This window comes from Mustela lutreola, chromosome 6 (assembly GCF_030435805.1).
Source record: "Mustela lutreola isolate mMusLut2 chromosome 6, mMusLut2.pri, whole genome shotgun sequence".
In the NCBI taxonomy this organism is placed as follows: Eukaryota; Metazoa; Chordata; class Mammalia; order Carnivora; family Mustelidae; genus Mustela; species Mustela lutreola.
In genome coordinates, this window is record NC_081295.1 from 103,538,435 (window position 1) to 103,561,161 (window position 22,727).

Consider the following 22,727-nt stretch of genomic DNA (forward strand, 5'->3'; position numbering starts at 1 on the left):
CTACAATACGGATAAACTGCAAAAACATCAGGTCACAGGAAAAAAGCCAGATGCGAAAAGACTACTAACTATATGATTCCACTTATATTTAATGTCCAGAAAAGGCAAATCAAGAGATACTGAAAGTTGATTTGTGGTTTTGTGAGGTAAGGGGTGGGAACCAGAATTAAAAGTAAAAAGGCATACAAAATCTATCTGGGGCAATAGAAAAATACCCTAAAACTGGTAGTTATACGTCAAAAAACGGAAAAATTAAATCAGGGCTAGAAATTTCAGGGGAAAGTAATTTCCATATATATGAAATCCAAGATGTTGGGAAAAACTGTCCAGGGAAAACAACAGAAAAAGCTTAAAATGAGTGTTTTTAAGGAGAGTAGTATCAGCACACCAGAGATAAGTTAAAAGATTTTCTATGGTAGATTGCAAATGTGGCCACAATACTTTCAACTCCTCCTGTTATGACTCTATTCCCCCCACACCTATGACTAACTGTGGCCAAAACAACATGTAAGCAGAGACATTGTACTTATAAGTTCAGGACCTAACCCACAGAAGTCTCACTTATTCCATTCTTGCTGCTTTTGGAACCCAAATCTAGCCACAAGTAAACCAACCTGGGTTGCCTTGCTGGAAGAGGAGAGACCTGTAAAGGAAAACAGAGTTTGCCTGAGGCTGACCAAAGACACATGAGGGAGTTCCAGCTGTGATAAGCCAAGCCTGACTCACACCAGAACAGCTGCCCAACTGGGCACAGCCCAAGCTGCCAATCCCCAGAATCGTGAGCTAAATAGTTAATGTTTCAAGTAATTTGTTACAAAGAAGAAGCTAATTGATATACTAAAAAAGAACACACATGACTGCTGGATTACACAATGAACCAAATGACTGGGCTCTATGAAGATGTCCAATAAGGACAGGCCTCCTAGGCATAGAAATAGAAAAGTAGTCCATGAGATTGACTCGGGTCTGGGAATTATCAAAGTCACTGGTGGCAGAGCAATTAACTGCTTGAACGAAGAGAGAATAAAGTAAAAGCTTCTCTATATTGTTGATGAATGGTCTATACTGAGCAGAAATGCAAGTGAAGTTGTCAGAAAATGCTGATAGGCTGAAAGCCAGGGAAGATTTAGGCCCAGAGGTCCTGACAAAGATAAGACAGAAACTCATTAGGACTGTGTGATGAGAGATACCTCGCTGGCTCAGTCAGGAGAGCCTGTGGCTCTTGATCTTGGAGTAGTGAGTTCAAGCCCCAGGTGTGGAGGAGAGTTTACTTAAAATTTTAAAAAATATTTTTTTTAAGTGCATGATGAGGTGAAAAGACAGGAGATTGTATAGAGAGAGGTATTTCAGAATTCAAGATTTGGAGGTTAGTGTAGTTCTAAGACATGATGAAATATGCACAGGATGGGTGCCTGAAGGGCTATAAATAAATATTTGTCCATTTCGCCTTAGTTGTCGAGTATTTTGGCATCAAATTATACAAAATAGTCTCTCATTCTTTTAATGACTGTAGGTTCCATAGTTACAAACTCCCTTCCATGTATCATATCAGTAATTTTTTTGTTTCTTTCTTGATCAGTCTAGCTAGATATTTAAACACTTGGTTGATATTTTCAAAGAACCAACTTTGGCTTTCTTCATTTTCTCTCTATTTCATCAATGTCTGCTCTTTATTATTTCCTTCCTTCCACTTATTTTGTGCTTACCTTTTTTATCCTCTAGCTTCTTAAAGTTGAAAATTTGTTAGATTTTAGATATTTCTTCTTTTCTAAAATAAGCAATTAAAGCTATGTATTTTCCTCTAAGCACCACTTTGGCTGCACCCCACTATTCTGATTTAAGATTTTATTTTTTTAAGTAATCTCTACAACCAAACAGAAATAGGAGAAATCTTATTTATCCCTTTAATTTCAATAATTTTTACTCCAAGTATTTTGAGGTTTTGTTATTGGATACCTACACATTTATAACTATGTCTCCCAGAGAAATTAGCTCTTTTATCATTATGGAACATCCCTCACTATCTGTTTGTCTTAGTATCTATTTTATCTAATATTAATATGACCACTCTTACCTCTTTTTTATCATATGCATGATTTATTTTTATTTATTTATTTATCTATTTATTTATTTATTTTTCCCATCCATTCACTCTCAGTCTAACTGGGTTTTTAAGTATATCTCTTATAAACAGCATATAGTCAGGTCTCACTATGTATACATTCTGATAATCTGTCTCTTTAAAAAAAACAAAAAAGATTTTTTTTTTAATTTATTTGACAGAGATCACAAGCAGGCAGAGAGGCAGGCAGAGAGAGAGGGGAAGCAGGCTCCCTGCCGAGCAGAGAGCCTGATGCAGGGCTCAATCCTAGGACCCTGAGATCATGACCTGAGCTGAAGGCAGAAGCTTAACCCACTGAGCCACCCAGGTGTCCCTCTGATAATCTATCTCTTAACCAGACTGTTTAATCCATTAATATTTAACACAATTATAATATGGTTTTAGGTCTACCATTTCAGGTTTTATTTTCAGCTTGTCCCTTCTGTTTTTTGTCCCTTTCTTCCTTCATTTCTTCCTTCTTTGGATCATTTGGATATTTTTTAGAGTTTAATTTGGGTTTATCTATTATAAATAAATAAATCAAAATATCATTATTTTTTATTGGTTGCTCTGAAAATTAAAATGTGCATTCTTAACTTTTCATTCTACTTAGTTAATATATTCTTCATATAAAATGTAAAAATGTTGCTCTCATACAGGGAGTCCACTTATTTCCCTGTACTTGCCTACACTATAGCTGTCAAACTTCTATCTATACATCATACATCCCACAAGACAATGTTATAATTTGTGCTCTAAACAATTATATGGGGCGCCTGGGTGACTCAGTGGGTTAAGCCTCTGCCTTTGGCTCAGGTCATGATCTCAGGGTCTGGAATCAAGGCCCATATCAGACTCTCTACTCAGCAGGGAGCCTGCTTCCCCCTCTCTATCTGCTTGCCTCTCTGCTTACTTGTGCTCTCTCTCTGGCAAATAAATAAATAAAATCTTTACAAAATAAAATATAATTTAAAATAAACAATTATATGTATTTTAAAGAAATTAAAAGGAATGAAATGGAATTATATATTTACAATGGTATTTGATATTTCTGATGTTCTTTTTTTTTAAGATTTTATTTATTTGACAGACAGAGATCACAAGTAGGGAGACAGGCAGACAGAGAGAGTGGGGGAAGCAGGCTCCCCACAGAGCAGAGAGCCCGATGTGGGGCTCGATCCCAGGACCCTGGGATCATGACCTGAGCTGAAGGCAGAGGCTTTAACCCACTGAGCCACCCAGGTGCCCCTGATGTTCTTTATTCAAATTACCACCACATTTCTCAAAAATAGTTGTACAGAGATTACCAAACCACAACATTTGGCTCTCATCTGGCAAGAATGCATAAATTACACATTAACACTGCCCTAATCTTTTTTCTTAAGGTCATGATAGTTAAAACAATACCACTTGGCACCAATGTAATTGTAAACAAAACAAAAATTCAGGCACTAGAACTGAGTGACAATACCAGTGATAGGGTAGATTGGATACAAGACAATTCAGAATAAACTTACATTGATTTTTTCATATTATAAATTGGAGTAAAAACATTAAATATTAAAATTTTTGTTCAAAACTCTCACATCCAAGTATACAAATCCCTTCAATAATGAATAAAAATGTCAGGGAATATTTTCAACTCTTTTAAAAGTGCCTGAATCTGTGTATTTTCAAAGTAAACACACAAAGTTAACTAAGGCATAACTGTATTTCTGAAATAAAAAATGAAAACCATCTATTTCCCTTTTAGTAAAGACAGAGGAATATTTGGAAAGTTACAGAATCCATGAAAATTAAGAATTAAACTGACTTTATAAAGAAAACAGCAGGGTGTCCACATGGTGCAGTCAATTAAGCATCTGATTCTGTTTTGGCTCAGGTCCTGATCTCAGGGTAATGGGACTGAGCCCAGCATCAGGCTCCAAGCTCAGTATGGAGTCTGCTTGGAGTCTCCCTCTCCTTCTGCCCCTCCCCTCCTTTCTATCTCTCTAAAATAAATAATAAATCTTTATAAGAAAAGAAAGGAAAACAGGGTGCCTGGGTGACTCAGTTGGTTAAACTTTTCCTTTCAGCTCAGGTCACAGTCTCAGGATCCTGGGATCGAGCCACGCATCAGGCTCTCTGTTCAGCAGCGAGTCCGATTCTCCCTCTTCCTCTCCCTCTGTGATCTCTCTCCCTCTCTACCAAATAAATAAATAAATAATCTTTTGAAAAATAAGTGTAATAAATTTTTAAAAAGAAAACATCGAGTATTCATTCATTTAGCAAACCTTTACCGAGCTTTATTCAGTGCCAGACACTGAGCTAAGAACTAGCGATTTAGACTACCTTCAAGATATTCACAATCTTACAGAAGAGGTGAACAAAGAACTCAATTATTATTATGAACAGGGAACTAGGAAAGTTACCTGGAAGAAATTACCTACAAGCTAAGTTTCAAAGGGAAATCAAGAGTTAGCCTTTTGTGCCTGAGTATTTTTGTTTTTGCTGTCTGTGGGCGGACAATGAGAGAAATGGAAAAGAGAAAGAGGCTTTCTCAGTTGGAAATAACATGGACAAAAGAATAATACTAAAAGGTCACAATCTGTTTGGAGAATTAAAAATGTGGACAAATGGTCAGACTAGAACTAGCAAAAACACATCAGGATAGGAACCATCCTGATGTCATATTGAGAAAGTCGAACTTGGGGCACCTGGCTGGCTCAGTCCGTGGAGCATGCACTCTTGATCTCCAGGTTGTACTTCCAGCCCCCACATCGGGTGCAGAGATTACTTAAAAATAAAAATAGAAAAGGAATGTTGAACTTAATTGCCTTGGAGACAGTGGGAGGCCACTGAAGGACTTGAAGTAGCGGAGGAATATGGCTTACCCAACCTTTCTGCCTTGAATACCTCTACGACAGAAGCTAGGAAAAATAAAAGCTCACATCCCAAGCTTCCCTTGCAGAGGGAAGTGTAAGAAGAAACCTAACTGGAAGGGCTTCTGGCAAAAATTTTGATTTCCTGATGAATATCCTTCCTTGGCTAGCTTTATCCCTTCCTCTCCTTCCCTCCTTGAATTTGGGCATGATGTCTGCAGCTGTGCCAGCCATCCTACAACCATGAAGCTCAAGCAAAACCTGCAGCATCTCTAGACTTCTTGCTGTGAGAGGATATAAATCCCTGTTTATTGATAATCTATTTTTATGTTGGGGTTACTTGAATCTGAATGTCTCCCTTAATAATAAAAGTCTTAAGAATTTGTATTTTATGAGGCACCTTAAGAATTTGTATTTTATGGGTGGCTCAGTCAGTTGGGTGGCCAACTCTCAGCTCAGGTCTCGATCTCAGGGTCTTGAGTTCAAAACCCATGTTGGGCTCCATGCTTGGCATGGAGCCTACTTAAAAAAAAAGAAAAAGAATTTTTATTTTTGAATGATTCTTACTAAATTAGTGCATGTGGATTGAAAATGGGGAGGCAGAGGGACTGGTCTGGAGACCTATTATTATAGGGTCTGAACCAAGGTAACCATAATGGATGTAGTAAGGGAGGCAGACTCCAGAGATTTGAAAGAGGACAGGATGGACAGGAAGGGATCTGCCATCTCTTCCAGATTTCTGGCTTGAGCAGCTGCAGAGGGTAGGGGTGAGGGTAGTGCCACTCCCCAAAACAGTGGCAGATAGGATTTGGAACTGACAAGTTCAGTGTTCAGTCTGAGATACCTATGGTACCTCCACGTGAAAATGAGGGGAAAGCAGCTAACTGTCGGTAGCTGGAGGTCAAGGGTGAAGTCTGAATTTGAGATACAGATTTCTGAGTGACACTGTATGTGGGTAAACTAAAACAGTAAGTATGGTTAGATCCTACAAGTAGAGTTGAAATAGGGTGGGCAAAAATGAGGCCCGGCACATCTATGAAGACAAAACATAGCTTAGTAGTTCTTAAGGTTGGGGATGGAGGATGGAAGTAGGAGAGGGGAATAGGGAGTGACTGCTTATCGGTATGGGGTTTCTTTTGACAGCAATAAAAATGTTCTAAAATTAAACTGTGTGATGGTTGCACAACATTGCAGATACACTAAAACTCACTGAACAGTATATTTTAAATAGGTGAACTGTATAGCATGTGAATTATAGCTCAATAAAGATGTTAAAAATAACTGGGCCCAATGCAGAACCAGGGGAATATCAACATTATCAGTGGGAGGAGGATCCAGTGCAGGAACAGAGGGAACCATGGCCAGAAAATGGAGTAAAATTAAGAAGATTGTCCAAAAACCTGGGAGAAAGCTTTCAAAGAGAGATCAGGGGCCAACAGTGTCAAATACAAGATACATGATTAAGTTAAAGACTGAAATATTTGGGGGCACCTGGGTGGCTCAGTCGGTAAGCATCTACCTTCAGCTCAGGTCATGATCCCAGCCCCACGTCAGGCTCCCTGCTCAGCCGGAAACCTGCTTCTTCCTCTCCCACTCCCCATGCTTGTGCTCCCTCTCTGGCTTCCTGAGATAAATAAATAAAATCTTTTTAAAACAAAAAAGACTGAAATATTTGATTGAACAATTGGGAACTCGTTGTTGAGCTAAGAGTGAATGATTTTAAGTAGTAGTAAGAGAAGCCAGATTACACAAAGTTGAGAAATAAATGAGAGATGAGAAATGGAAGGTAACAAAAGACTCTTTTTCAGGAAACTTCTCTCCCCAAGAGATGACCTGGTGGTATAAGGAGGTTTGTATTGCTTTCAAAAGGCAGCACATAGCAACCACTCTGGAAAAGAGTGTGGAGTTTCCTCAAAAAGTTAAAAATAGAGCTACCCTATGACCCAGCAATTGCATTACTAGGTATTTATCCAAAGGATACAAACATAGTGATTTGAAGGGATACGTGCACCCGAATGTTTATAGCAACAATTTCCACAATTGCCAAACTATGGAAAGAGCCTAGATGTCTATCCACAGATGAATGGATAAAAAACATGTGGTCCAAATTTACAGTGGAATATTACTCAGCCATCACAAAGAATGAAATCTTGCCATTTGCAATGACATGGATGGAACTAGAAGGTATTACGTTAAGTGAAATAAGTCAAAGAAAGACAAATACCATTTGATTTCACTCATTAGTGGAGTTTAGGAAACAAGATAGATGAACATAGGGGAAGGGAAGGAAAAACAAAATAAAAGAAAAACAGAGAAGGATACAAACCGTAACAAACTCTTAACTACAGGGAACGTGCTGGAAGGGAGATGGGTGGGGCATGGGGTAACTGGGTGATGGGCGTTATGGAGGACATCTGATGGAATGAGCACGGAGCATTGTATGCAACTGATGAATCACTGAATTCTACTTCTGAAACTAATAATATAGTATGTGTTAATTAAATAGAATTTAAATTTTAAAAAAATTTTTTAAAAGACAGCACATATGATGCTTATGTGTTACGGAAAGGAGCCTTCAAGGAGGGAGCTGGACAAAATAAATGAGGAGGGAATGATTCATGGAAAAACATCTCCAAGAGTCGGGAAGAAAAGGAATTCAAGAATAAGAATGAAATATGACAACGGAGGATGACAGATGGGTTTTTCTGTTGGACTGGGAGGGAAGTTTAAGATACACTTAGTTGGTAGGAGCAAAAAGTTTAAAGTGCTATTGCTTGGGGGACCTGGGTGGGTCAGTTGGTTAAGGGTCTGCTTAACCCTGATCTCAGGGTCCTGGGATCAAGCCCCAAGTCAGGTTCCCTGCTCAGTGGGGAGTCTGCTTGTCTCTCTCCCTGTGACCCCCTCATCCCTGCTCATGCTCTCTCTCTCTCTGCTCTCTCTCACAAATAAATAAATAAACTAAGTGCTATTGCTTGATGGCATCGATGTTCTCTGTGAGTTAGCAGACAGAAGTCACTGGCCAAGGGTGAAGGAGTAGGCTTGAGAATTTGAGGAGGACATAAATAAACACCTAGAACAATTCTTATGGGAGACAAATTTGCCAGGAAGAAGTTTAAAAGCAGAGGCATATTTGAATACTTTTAAAAAATGTAATATATTTCAAAGCTGATAAAAACCACCTGGTGTATAACTAATTACCTACAAATTTATTATACTTTGCATTAGAATTTGTAATGCCCACACTGAACACATGAGCCAGATGTCACAAATGCCAGACATATGGTGCCTGAAGTCAAAATACAATCCAATGATACTTGAGCGCTGGACCTGAAAAACATGGTATCCTGCAAAAGCACAGCTTCAGGGTGACCAGAAAGCCACACATACAGTCATTCTCCTAGGACCTTTGCAGTAGTAGTGGACATGACTCCCCATTCTCCCTAAGTGTGGAAAGAAGAGTGAGGGGACTGTTTCACTATAGTTTCCAGAAAAAAAATCAAAAAGCAATTTTTTTTTTTTTTTGCTTCTCCTGAGAGGGCTCATAACAGGTGACCTCCTACAGTGTTCAAATAAAATAATGTTATGTAAGCGCCTTTGCCAACTATTAAGTAGTATATGAAAAATATTTTTATTATAGCTGGTATTCATTTATATTTCTTGACAGATTTAAGGGAATGTAGAGCTAGGAACGCTTTTTTTCTAATCATATTGGCATACTCCGAGCTCTGAAAACAGCCATGTGCCTTCCTAAGTCTTTGCCTATCCCTATGCGCTCTGCTGGGAGGTTGCTCTCATTCCTCTCTGTCTAGCCAGATACCCCAACCTGCACGTTTCAGCATAAATATCACTGCCCCTTGGAAGGCTTTTCTGATCACCCTAGCTAGAAGCAGTCACTTCACCAGAATTATTCCAACCATTCCTTTTCTTTTTTAAGATTTTATTTATTTATCTAATTGAGAGAGAGAGAGCATGTGCAAGGTGCAGAGGCGTAGAGAGACAGGGAGAAGCAGATTCCCCACGAAGCAGAGAGCACAACAATGGTTGGTGGGGTAGCCTGGGAGGCTCAGTCAGTTAAGTGTCTGCCTTTGGCTCAGGTCATGATCTCAGGGTCCTGGGATCAAGCCCTGAGTCGGGCTCTCTGCTCAGCCGGGAGCCTGCTTCCTCTCTCTCTTTGTGCCTAGCTCCCTGCCTACTTGTGATCTCTGTGTCAAATAAATAAATAAAATCTTAAAAAAAAAAAAAAAAAGATTACACAAAGATTCAAACTTCTCTGGAAAACTCTTATTTCAACTTTCATCTAGATTGCATTTAATTGGCTTGGATTGCATGGGGGGAAATCGGGCTTCTCTTCTTTCTTTTTTTTTTTTTTTTTTTTTTTTTTTTTGTCCTTTTAGCACTCTGTTTTGTTGCCATGTATCTAAAGCAAGGATAAATTATATGGTAGTGGTGAATGCTGGCTGAATAAAGCCCTGTGAACAGGGTGAATTTGTCTTTTTTACAAATATATTGGCTGTACTTGTATACCCTGGCCTTTGATGCTTTTGCCACATTTGTGATTCACAGTTGGAAACAGCACAGCAGTTCAGTTACCGTAACAGAAGAAACTAGCAACTATAATATTTCAGTACTGATATAGGAAATGACCTAGAAATAATTGTCAAGGGCAGAGGCTATACCTCAGACCTTCTGTTAGCTCTACTATCTAACATCACAAGTTGTGCAGAAAAAAAAGGAAATTTATTTGTTTTGAAAATAATTGCATGAAGATAAATGAATCATGTGTAGAGTTCAATTTTGACCGATTTAATGAGAATAAATTAATTTAGACCTAGAATTTAACTCTAGGCAAAGAATTTATTTATAAAGATAACCCAATTATAAAAGAGAGCTAAATAACAAACTACCATTTTCTGTAATGCACTAAATTGGGCAATTCTCAATGAAATATACACATTTAATAAGAAGTTATGAAATATGGTTATTTTGCTGACTATTCTTGCATCATTTGATAAAGGTTCACTCTGGGAATATAATGAGGCCAAGAGAGTTTATGTGGAACATCCTTTCATCTAGGATAACTTGGATAATCACTGGAAAAGCCTAAAGGATTAATCTATTCTGCTTTGTAAGAAATGTCCATTAACAATGCACTCAACTTAGCTTGCCCCTTTCGTTGAGAATGTTGGGCATATTATTCCCTGAGCTAGGAGTGACACAGTTAACCACAGGGCAGACAAAATGTAGCCAGGGAGTTCTTGTCTTACTCAGTCCTTATCTTGCTATATGACTCTTTGGGAACTGCTTAATTTAACTCTTTTGGTTCCTTTACCTGAAACGGGAAGTGAAGATATTTACTCAAATCCTAATAGACATACAACACACTCTTCCCCCTCCCTGTGTGAAACAAGGCTTCCCTTATTCCACTGAGCTGATGAATAGGGATCATTTACCACTGTTCACTCTGGGTATTCTCACAGGACATTATAATTGTCTTCATTGAAGTACTCCCAAGACTCTTTCTTGAAATCTAATGGTACCTCAATTACGCATATCACTTTCTGAAATTTCCTTAAAATCAGGATTGTCACTGCCCAATTTTCACCACAGGAATCCAGGGAAACAGTTAACCATTGTGTGAAGTCACAGCATAAGACATAAATCCTCAGAAAAAGTACCCTTCTTAGATACCCAGATTAAACACCTGCTTTCTACACTGAGTCCTACTTCAATGTGAAGTTACTTCTCTTCATTAGCTGTTTATGACCCCCAAAAAACCCCCAAAACTACACAAGTTCTTTATATTCATACATAAAACACATATTTCTATCTATCTCATTGGGTTTTTATAACTGTCAGTGAGCTGGAGTTACAGTCTTCAGTTACTTGGCTGGGTTAATAGTTTCACATTCTCACATGCTATTATTAAAATTCAGAGGTCTATCAAGTCAGTAAAGATGAATTTACAAGTGTATCAAAATCAAAAGGGCTGATAGGTGGTTACAGTTTCAAAACATCTTATAAACATGGATATTATTTAGTTATTGCTTCATGAGGAAGAAACTGCTACATGTTGAAGAAATGTGTATATTATATACTTAGTGAAGAAAACAAAGCTGGATGGAGCTCCTCAGACAAGAGATGTGACTTTCTTCACAAAGCAGAGAGGGTTCTGATACTAGGGTCTTTCCCCCTGGACAAGTAATTCTCTGACTAAGGAACATCCTGCAATTTCCAGTCCAGTTGGACTCCTTCCTGGGCACGTAGGTAGCAGAAGCATTATTCTCTGCCAGGAAAAGCAGCATGGGCCTCACAAACTTCTTCACATGTTCAAGGGCTTTCCCAAAGCTCGTTCACGTTCCAAAATGAGTCAGCACATCCTAAACTCATCTTCCTCATTTCACCACTACGGAAATGCTGAAAGTGAATTATCTACTTACTGAGACTGGAATGAGAAAGGCACCTAACTTCTTAGTCCAATATGATTATGACTTATCAAAAATCGAAACAATTTCTTTGAGAAATATTTTTGCAGCGGCTATTACTAAAAAGCAGTAAGAATATCCATTATGCTGCTCAAATTCTAATTTTTTAAAATGATGAAATCCAAAATATTCAGAGGTAATTCTCTAGGAGAAAATCCTTCTAGAAATGGCATTTTGAGAAAAGGGGAGAAGAAAAAATAATTTCCAATGTTTTCTTCATAGGGAGATGTTTTATTTGTGGTGAAATATGGAAATATTTTACCAGTGAAGAAAACAGTGAGGAAATATGACATTTTCATACAACACAGTTTCAGGATTTTCACTTATAAAACAACATTCTTTAAGTAGTTTATCAAAGAAATTTGATACAAAAAGAAACATAAGTAGCCCACCAACAAATTAAGCCAATATTGTATTTAATTTCCTGAGAAAAAAATATTTTATTTCTTTTTTTTAATAGCTCCACACCCAAGATGGGGTCCAAACCCACAACCCCAAAATCAAGACTCAGCATTCTCCACGGACTGAGTCAGTGAGTCACACTGAAGAAAAAATATTCTAAGCAAATACATTTTGTTATAATTAATGACTTACATTTTTAATACAAACTCCAGGACAATTTTTACAAGCTAGAAAGAGATTCAGCAAATGTTGAATTCCATGCAATGTCCTGAGAATGTGCACTTTCTTTGGTTACCAAATCTTGGTCAGGAACTGGCACACACTGAGAAATTTTTCATTCATTCAATAAATATTTCGTAAGGACCCACTATATACCAGGCAGTTGGGATACGGCCCTAAACAAGAGAGACATGATTTATGACTTCATCAAGCTCACAGGCTAGCGGGTGGGGCAAATGTGAGAAGTCTAGACAACACGTCAAACTGGACTAGGAACTTGTGAAATGAGTTAAAGCATTAACCAACTGCTCCCAGCTTTCCTAACCAAATGTAAGTTCAGGACAAATGCTTAACTCAGAGATAACTAAACAAGACATACTCTTATCTCAATTTTTTGTGTTTTAGCTGAAATGTCTAATGGTTAATATAATAATCCATAAAAGGATTATCTTGATTCTATCACTTATGTGAATGGAACTGGTAATGTCTTTTTAAAATCAAAATCCTAAATTTTGATGTTTGCACCCTGACCATTGTTTATTTTTTGTCACATCTAAAGTAGTCTATTTATCAGATATCCAAAAATGCTGCTTCATAATAGACACAGTTTATGTTGTCTTCCATAAATTTCAATTAGTCAGCTTAATTAAGACTTCAAATTCTGCAAAGATTTTTATTCTTCCACATTTTTAAATTCAGTTTTACAAGATGTAATGATTGCTACTCAGTACTGAATATTTACTATGAACTGAGTATTTTTTTTACATAATTACTTATAAATCTCCCCACCCCCACTGTAACTCTGCAGGGTACTATTGGTTCTACTCTCCAGATAGGGAAACTGAGGTGCTGAGAAGTTAAGAACGTTTCCCAGAACCACACAGCTAGTTAGTGTAAAGACAGGAACGGAACCTCTTCCTTGATTATCTGACTAGTTAATTTTTTCTCTTAAGTATCTTAAATTGGGAACGGAATTCTCACCCTCCAGGGCTCAATGCAGTAGAATTACTCACTGTGCAACATTATAATGATGTTCTAATAATGCACTTAATGCTTTCAAGCAACCAGAGCCCAATAAAACATATAGGATGCAATAAAACATCTGATTAACTAGTGAAACAAAATGTGGAATAACTTCTCAGGTAAATGCCAAGGAAATGGAGGGTGTCTAACTATGAAGTCTTTGCTAAAATGAGTAAACCACATCATGCATTGTTACCATAACCTCCCAGCCTGGCTGTGTGAAATTCTCCTGAAAAAAGAGAAAATTATCTCACACTAAGTGGGGGTTGGCCTGGAAACTCATAGAGGGACGCTGAGCCACGGAGAGCTTGTGCTTTTGTTTTGTTCTACCTGCAGCGGGGCTCAGTCCCACAGTAGTCCATCCTCATCACTGCACCCACATCACTTGCTCACGGAGGTATGGTCCACATTCCGAAAGCAAAGACCAGCACACACGATCGGATAAAGCCAGATCACCAGCCATCACTTTGCAAAAATCCTCAGATGGCCCCAATAAAACATGGACAGCTTTATGGGTGAATATGAAGGTACGCTTGAAAGCCTAAAATGAAATGCATATGGATCAAATGACTCTGCACTAACTTCCTAAAAGCTCCTCTCTGTCGTCGGCTATCCAAGTTCAAGGGAACCACCACAGCCAGCTGACAGCACCCAGAGAGCTTCCACCGGCAAATTGCAGACTGTAAATGAAGCGGAGATCCACCCCGGGGGCTAAGTTTCCTAAGGTCTGTAGCGCTTTTTAGGGGCTGTCTTTGCCCCTCTGGTACAGCGGCTCCGCTCCACAAGAAATCTGACCGTGAACACCGTCCATTTGCTAGGCACTAATGCTGGGGAACCGCTTGAAAAGAAACGTCACTTTCGGCTTGGGGGCAGCATGCTCGCCATTCAATGCCCTACTGGTTTCTTAACACGCATATGATTAATATTGGTACTCAGGAAAGAGAACTTCTTCTGACCTTGAGCGTGCGCGCTAAATAAATTACCTCAGAACGAAAGTGGTGGGATCTCATAACAGCATCTGGGGAGAAAAGAGAAAAAAACGAGACTTCATTTAACTCCTTGCTCTTCACCTGCAGAGTTACTAATGACTTAGGTGAGATACAAGGGTCAGAAAGGCACATTCCAGACGCCTTGATTTCGGTGGGGGCACACTGTAGGGCGGGGAGGTTACCAGGCCACCGGTCTCTAGGTGAGTTCTCCGCGAGAAGTTTCAGGGAAAGTTCTGGGAGAGTTGAGGAGCCCCGAACTCTCCATGCCTGACTTTCTTACCCCTAAGCTCCAGCGATGGATGGGCCAAGGGAGGATGCCGCAGCCCCGGATTCCGCTCCTATTACCCTTAGCAAACTGACGCTTAGAATTTGCATGCGTGCCTCACTTCCCAGGGCTGGACATCACCGTGGCTATCCCATCCGGGGATACGGGAGGAAGGCGGTGAGGGCAAAACGGGCAAGGGATGTTTAAACACATAAACGTACTAGGCTTGCGGAGTAGGCGATGATGGGGGTAGGGACCGCAGCGCGGACCCGAGCTCCAATTCACTCTCCAAATTGGCTTAAATGTGCCTCTCAGCCCGAAGAAATTCGTCGCGGCGTGTCTTACCTCGGCTCCTTGAACGACCCGAAAAGACCGATTTCATCGGATGCCTCCCTTTCTGGAGCCTGCGGTGCCAGCAGCAAAAGAAGACGATGGTGGCGATGGTGCCCAGCAGAAGCAACAAGAGGAAGAGGGCACATTGGATGCTGTAGGGTCTCAGCAAGACGAGGAAAGCCGCGGCGATCATGGTGCGGGCGAGGCGGGGGCGGCGAGGCGGCGGGGCTGGAGGGCGGCGGCACAGGCACCCGTGCCGGGCGCACCACGAAGCGGCGGGCACGGGCGAGCGCGGCTCAGCGCGTCATGCCCGGCGCTCGCGGCCCCGCGACCAGCCCAATGGCTGCGCACCCCGCGCCAGCCGCGCTATGCGAGTGATCCAGGGCTGCGGGGAGCGCTTGCCATGACTCAGCAGACGGCGACGAGGCAGGGACTTGGCGGCGGGGAGTCTCTCCCCTCCCTCCCCAGGCGCCCCCGCCCCCGTCCGTGCGCAGCCCCCGGGCGCAGCCCCGCCAGGGACGCGGCGGGCTGGGAGGAGCAGCACTGCCGCTGTGGCCACCCGAGTCCCGCGCATCGTCTTGCGGCCGCCGCCGGCCTCGGCATCCCAGAAGCCGGGCGCACGTGGGTCGGGGCGGGGACGCGGCGCCCGGGCTGCAGCGGCGGCGGCCCGCGGGGGGCGGGAATGGGGCGCCGCGGCGGGGGCTCGCCTGATGACATCACGGCCGGGCTGCGGCAACGCGGGCGCGCGGACATGGCTGCGGCGGCTTCGGCGGCGGCCGCGGGCTGCGCCCGGGCCTGAGCGCCCAGCGCCCTCCCGCGGGGCCGCCCGCCAGTCCGCGCGGTCCACGGGTGCACAAACCCGGCGCCTCTCCGCTCCCCGACACCCGGGGCTTCCACCTATCCAGCCTCCCCGGGCCGAATTGCTGGGGAGCTCGGCGACAGGGGGCGCCAAGGAGCCAGGGGGAAAACCGTGAGGCGCTGGCGGGAGCCTGCAGGCGGTGCTACCCCCACCTCCCACCTCCCCGCGCCCCGCCCCGAGGTTGGGGCTTTGGAGGATGCAGCCGGGTGAGCTATTGCTTGCGGGGGGTTCCTCGCACGCTCAAGCGTGAACACTGGGAAGGGCCTTCCCTGGGAATTGGGGTTTTCCAGGCACGGGAGGCCCACCCTCTCCAAGCCCCTCTTTAAAGTGGGAGCACTCCCTCGGGAGAACGCTCCGCTCTGCAGACGTGAACTGTTACACCCCCCAACTAGGTGCTATTTCTCAGCCGAGAAATGGGCCCTTCGGATCCTCCTGCATCCATGCGTTCGTTTACCGTCAAACCTTGACTCATTCAGAGCGTTTGAAGAGACAGGCAATTTCAGATGGAGGGAACGGGCAGATAAAGGAAGTTGGAGATTGGCTTGTAAATGTTTTGAGGAGAAGTATTGTAGGGAGTGTGAGGAAATAATGACCGGCCACGCTCAAAACGCACACATTCCCTCCTGCCCCCTCCTCTTTCCTCATGACCAGCAAAAAGTATATATTTGATGGCCAGGATATTTTACGGTGGTCTCTGGTGCAGTGCAACGCAGAAGGTGTGGCGGGCGCGCTGCAGTGTGCCTTCCTGCGGGCAGCCACGGCCACCTGGCCCGGAAGACGCTGCGGCTGCAGTCTGCGGCATCTTTTGGCCTTGGCCGGCCGGGTACTTGTACCGCGTTATGCTGCTCCCTAGGCAATGCAGGCATTTCCTGGCTGGGAGGGGTGGGAGGCGGGGACGGACGGCTGTTTTTGCTTATCTTGTTTTATTTACTCGCATGAGGCAACTGCAATTATAGTGGCAAAAAGTAACCCATTATTGCATTTGTGTAGTTCCTAATAACTCCTGAGGGGGACTCTTACTTTGGAATATTTAAGACACCGAAGAAATTGTCATAACAAATGATGTGTAAAATTCTGAAAAGCATTTAAAGGATAAATGAGAATACTTAAGTTGTATTTGCTTGTAGGATCTCAAAATCAGTACTGTTTTATAACTGTACAAAATCAATTGTACAATTCTGCATAAAAGCTTAACCCATTGATGTGTTCAAGGCCTTGAACATATCACCATGTGTAGGCATTAAAGGAAACTCAAAAAGGCATTGCCTAATGCCTTTCCTAAATGCCAGGTTCGTAAACACGGAAAACCATGGGTGAAATTTTCTTATGTACAAGTTGTTTCCTAAAGCAAAATAAACATTCACGTTGTTGAAGTGTTGCATCACATTCGGTTGTTTTGGTTTGACGATGCAAGGATCTTGCTTGCAGATGCTGTATAAGGTGAGAATGTTGAATGTCAGAGAAGTGGCTGTGCTACAGGTCAGGATAGGCTTCCTAGGTGCCTGGCACTCGGGGTCTGCCAGGTAGTACGGCACCATGTTCACATTGCTCAAAGGTCTCCTGCTACCGCAGCCCACTGCAGTGAGAGACTGTATTCCTGTCCATTGTGCAGGAGTGTTGAAGAGAATCCTGAGAGTCTGCAATGTGTGGCACATTGGGAAGGGAAGAATTCATTACTGAGTTGACTCCCAGGGGCCTGATAGAAAAATTTAAACCAACAAAATAGAATTAACCTTTTGCAACCATTGGCAGAAATAACTAAGAGAATTTAAGAATGTCACTTTCACTTTATACTTCCCATGGACTAAAATTTGCAAGTGAGCTAACATGGCCTAAATATCTTTGAAAGGTGTCTAAGATCACAAACACAGCATAGTAACCAATTTGCTCCAAACTTTGCATTTTTAACAACAAAAAGCAACTAAATAGCAATTATGGCTTTCTGAAGTATTACTTTAGCACAGTTGTTACCATCCTGTGTCTTGCTGCAGCCATTTATAAGTTTCAAGTACACACAAGAACATCATTTATTTCTCTTGGCAGGCAAATCCCTTAACTGCCGTGCAGTAGGATTATAGATATTTCTTTTTAACAGCATTCCTATTTGTTCTTTACATCAGTTATCTCAAGGATACTAATAATAAGGAAATCAAATCATTGAAAGAATTTAGTGTTTGGGTTCCATTGCCATTTTCTGATTTGTTGCTAATTTATCAGTTCCATCTCCAAATAATGGCATGTTATTAATTGCTTCTGTGTGTTTATGCGATGCGAATGCATTGTGGAATTTAATAAATATTAAATCAGCCAATCAATCCCTTTTTGGACGTTAATTTAGTGGAATTCATGTATTTTCTTTCTGCTAGGTTTTCATTATAAAAAATAATTGACATTGTACCAAAGTCACAAATTAAGGTTTGTCAGTCGGCATGGGGGAGGAAGGTCCTTGATCAAATGTTTCATATGAAGAAATGAACGATCAAGATGGAAATGTATAGATAATTTTTTGACTTTTTATGCTAGTGAGTTAGCACTGTCACCCAAGGGAAGACAGTTGATAAAGAGTTGATAAAAATGGTTAAGAGTGCTTGGTATTAGGTATGTAGTGGGTGATCCCTCATGCAGCCCTTTTTCCCTTTGGCTTCTCAAGCAAATTGAGAATACACATGAAGAACCAAAAGGAAATTAAAATATTAACTTTATTCAGGGTAAATTCAGATTAAAGAACATGGCTTAGATTCAAGGCCAAAATGGGACATCTTATTCCTTTTCCCTTAACTCTGCATCCCCAACTAGTCACAGCTGAAAAACTACAGGTCTTCCCAACACTATGGCACCAGGATACTACTTCTTACCTGGAGACCAGAAACCAAAAAGAGCCTGACACTGTCCCACCCATGAGGCTTGCAGCTTGACTGAGCAAGAGACAGGACCCTACATGAGAAGGGGACCTTTCACACATCAGCCCAGCCCCCTAGTGGCTGGAAGGTCCTCTCTGATTTCCCCCATCACTGAGTTATTCACCTGCCAAAGTAAGATGAGTAAAGGGCTTTAATAAAAAGAAAGAAGCTGGGGGGTAGGGTGATTGGGTTGGGTGGCTGGGTTATGGACATTGGGGAGGGTATGTGCTATGTTGAGTGATTTGAAACCTGTAAACCTGATGATTCACAGCGGAACCCCTGGGGCAAATAGTACATTATATGTTAATAAAAAAGAAAAAGAAAGAAGCTCTGCAGTATTGCCCTAGAGATAAGCAGTTGCAGCACAAATTCCTAATTTATGGGTCAGAAAGAAAAGAAGGCTCCACCCTAATCTGTGTAGAGACCAACTGAGAAAAAGGGAAGAAATGAAGATGACTCAAGCTTTGAGCTAGGGTAGAAGGGCAGTTCTGGAGGAAAAGATGACAAACTGAGTCTTACACCCGTCAAAATAGAGTTGTCAGAAGGATATCCATATGAAATTATCCAGCAAACGCATGGAAATGTGGGTGGAGAGGTCAGAACCAGAGACAGACTGGGAGTCATCAACATGAATTATAGTTGAGGTCACGGATATAGACAAAATGACTAAGGGAGAGAAATTATAGAAAGAATTAGAATCAGACTTTGGAGATGACTTCCATTTGTGGACTGGAGAAGGACAGCAGAAGGCAAGTCTATGGAAGCCCAAATAGGAAATGTTCCCATTTAGTGGTTTTCTAGAACAGAAGCACAAATGGGAGGTTAAGGCGTGCGAGGACTGAGAACTGGTGACTAGGAGACCTCTGGAAATCTTCCAGAGAACTGATTCATCCTAGTGGGAGAGGCTAAAACCAGACATTAACGGGTTGAAGGAGTAGGAGGTGAAAACAGAAGAGCCTCTGTCCACAGTCTTTGGAGAAAGTTGACTGTAAAATTCTAACTCTAAAAGATAATTTTATCTAAAAGGGATGAGTAGAATTGTGATTAAAACCTGAGTAATGTTTTTGTTTGTTTGTTTGTTTGTTTTGTTTTGTTTTTTATCAGGATGGGGTACTTAACTAAGTTTACAGGGAACTTGAGAGATGGAACCAGCAGTGGTAGAGAAATTTAAGAGTTAAAGAGAAAGGAGAGGAGGGCATTCTTCTTAGGGTGTAGCTGTTGTTTTAATATATCCGCAGTACCCCTGATGGGTTCTTTCTGCTCTCTGGCTGCTTTGACTCTTCAGTTAACACAGACCCTGACTAGTTAGGAAGGTTCCCTGACCATGGTCTCCTCTCCACTAACTCTGGCTACAAACCCTCAGACTAAGAGTATGATTTTTAGGGAAAGATAAGGGATACCTTGGAATGTAGCCCAGATTATCTGTAACATTTTATTACAAACCTAAATGAAAGTGAGCATATTACCTGACTGGTAATCACACAATGATATTACATTGAAATATTACCCCCTTGAAAACAAAAAGTTTAGATAAGAATGGCTCCAGCAACAAATTTTTAGAAATAAATCATACTGTTTGGACTGATAATCTACTTGTTCCTAGGTAAAGTTTTTTACTCTCAGAACATAAATGGCATAAAAGGAAAATTGAGAGGCATCCAAGGAAATGTGTTGCATGACTTATTTATTCCCAAATCATTTTTCATCATAATCTGAGACCAAGACCTGTGCCAACAAAGCACATGTTCTTGTATTGAAAGGTAAAGGAGCTGCATCATCAGCTCCTATGACATCTAATGTAATGATGGAGGCAATTTCCAGCCACCAAAATTAGCGGAGCCATCATGTGGATGGATTGCTATTGTCTTTTGAAAATTTGGTTTCTTGAAGGAAAAGTAATTATTATTTGCAAATATTAATTTCAGCAAATCTTTCCTGGGAAAAGTCTTTATATTCATTTTACCACAATAAAAACTTTTAAAATAATTTGGAGGCATCATTGTAAGGAAAACATCTCAAGTGAATCATTTCTAATTGTTCTTCTAACATTTTAGAAGTTTTGGAGACTAATTAGAATTTGTTGTCTTATTTGTTGTAGAATCCAGAATAATGTTGTTGGAGTGGGGGGGATGTTCTTTTCTGTGAACATTACAGGCTTCTCAAAAAAGTCTACTGAGTCTGAGAGTTTTAAAAAAATGTCTGTAATTGAATTCATCTACCCTATAATGCTTTGCAGACAGTTTTTGGAAAGTAATCATTTATTATCCACTAGCAAATAGAATTCATTTATGTAGTTTCTAACATTGAGTGTAGGATTAGTCATGCAGCAAAATACTGAGTCATTTGGCCAGAAAATTTACTCATAGTTGTATGAACTGCCAATGGAAAATTTGAGAGCTGTTCATAAATCAAATTATAAAGCTCTTAGGGTTATAAATCACTAAGCAGCATTGTTCATTATTATTCAGATAGTGTAAAATATTTCCACCATTTCTAAGTAGGGGCAATTTACAAAGCAAGTTTGAAATCTGAGGTTAGTGCCTTCCAGTTCCACCATAAGGGCTTTAAGCATTTATACATTTTCAAGTGAAAAAAGAAAAAAATTAAGGTAGGAGGTTTATAGTTACATTGTCATTGTGTTAATACATTGCCAAATTGTGTTAATGAAAAGACAGCAACATTTAATAGCTAAATTTCCTCCATTTCTTATAATTTTTGTAGCGCTTTTGCATTAAATATTTTGTGTAAATAGATTTATATGCTAATTCATTAGCATGCTGGTAGCCTGAAAGAATAATGTCACTAAGATAGCAAAGGTAACAAGTATCCCAAGAAGAACAGAGAACTTCAACGAGTAACTGATGATTAGTAAAAAATGTTTCAATAACACACTATTCCAAAGATTATTGAAATTATCCCAATTTAATGACTTCCTATGGATCTGTAATAAAAAGAAAAGTGTATCTTAAAAAGTCTTTGTTGATCCCAAAACACTTTTTGGAGTAAAATTGGGAAACACACAGCAAACGCACTAACTGAGAATATAGTGGAATTTGTATTTCAATGAAAAAAGTCAAAAACCTGAAGCCTGTTCTTGTTGTGCTATCTGCTGCAGGAGTTGTTAACCTGCAATTCATTAAAAGACCTCTAGGGTCCTGAAATTATATATAAAAATGTGGGTCTCTATTGGAGAACATGGGCCATAGTTTTCATCAGGTTCTTAAAGAGTTCTTAAGAACAAAAGAGAGAAAGGGAGAGGATGAAAGGAAGCTAGGAAGGAAGGGAGGAAAGAAAGAAGGGAGGGAGAGAAGGAGAGGGGGAGAAAGAGAAAGGACCATGTCAGACCCATACAGCTCCATACAGATGCCAAGGCTTTTGCAGTATTAAATGATTCTCTCAATCCATCAACACTAACTTCACCTAGGTACCCTCCTTGAAACTGGGAGAGGTGTCTTAGGATAAGCAGAGGAAAACTCTCTACTCTAACCTATAAAATTTCTGGGACATCTTCCAAATACAGGTGAATGCTTCCCGGCCTGAGACTAGCTGAAGATGCTTCCTGTCCTCTTGCAACTTTGAACAGATTAGGAAAGAGATAATTGAGTCCCTAAGGTTAACTTTCATTGAGATGTCTGTTCTAACCCTGAAAAGGAATCCTGTGTTAACTTTCTGGGACCACTTCCACAGACTTCTTTCATGGCAAGAAGGGGCTAACTTGATTCTTAAGCTATCTTCAGGCCACTTAAGCATCCTAATTTATATCCAGATATTTGGATGGATAAACCCATTCTGAGGTAAAACACTGGTACTAAGATTTGAGCTCAGAGTCTACAAGGACTCCATAGTTTGAAGGCTTAAAAGAAAGGCAACAGGACTTAATATTAGGTTCCCCAAAACGACCCCTAGACATCCTGGCGAGTGTAGCCATTACTCTTCCTAAATCCTGCCTCAAGCCACAGTCTATGAAGCTTTTCACCATTCATCTTTCTGTGGAGACTTAGTAAATGGGGCCTTTGATCCCACCAAGATAATTCCTTTAGTTAGTATGGAAAACCGCTTGTCCATACCAAGTGCTCAGCTCCATCCACCCGTATCTCTCGCTTCCCACATTTGCCATACTTATGAACCTCGACTCCCCCCACTGTCATGTTTTCAGAACACGAGGCCCCAGTGTCTTATCACTGTGATCCCATTCTATCATATCATAAGGCTTGTTATTTCATCTTGGGACTTTCTCATTCCAGTGAGCAAGCCCAGTTTTCAGGGGTGTTCTGATCTCTCAGTTTGGGTGGT

At 41.0% G+C, this 22,727-nt stretch overlaps 2 protein-coding genes across 17 annotated transcripts in view; one reads left to right on the top strand and one right to left on the bottom strand.

Annotated features, from left to right (window-relative positions):
• DST (dystonin) overlaps nt 1–15,242 on the bottom strand; it is a 469,784-nt gene extending 454,542 nt beyond the window's left edge. For 3 of the 14 annotated variants that reach the window (XM_059178308.1, XM_059178298.1, XM_059178319.1), the window contains exons 1-2: nt 14,688–15,242; nt 14,072–14,106 (exon numbers count right to left, since the gene is read on the bottom strand). In XM_059178308.1, the coding sequence (XP_059034291.1) occupies nt 14,072–14,106; nt 14,688–14,868 (216 nt within the window). In that variant the 5' untranslated portion in view covers nt 14,869–15,242. The remainder of the gene's footprint in view (nt 1–14,071; nt 14,107–14,687) is intronic. The other 11 variants (XM_059178300.1, XM_059178322.1, XM_059178307.1 and 8 more) reach the window with 6 other exon arrangements.
• BEND6 (BEN domain containing 6) overlaps nt 14,749–22,727 on the top strand; it is a 51,605-nt gene continuing 43,626 nt past the window's right edge. The window contains exon 1 of one of the 3 annotated variants that reach the window (XM_059178324.1): nt 14,749–14,869. The gene's annotated coding sequence lies outside the window, so the exon portion shown is untranslated. Of the gene's footprint in view, nt 14,870–15,457; nt 15,741–22,727 lie in introns of those variants that run through there. The other 2 variants (XM_059178323.1, XM_059178325.1) reach the window with 2 other exon arrangements.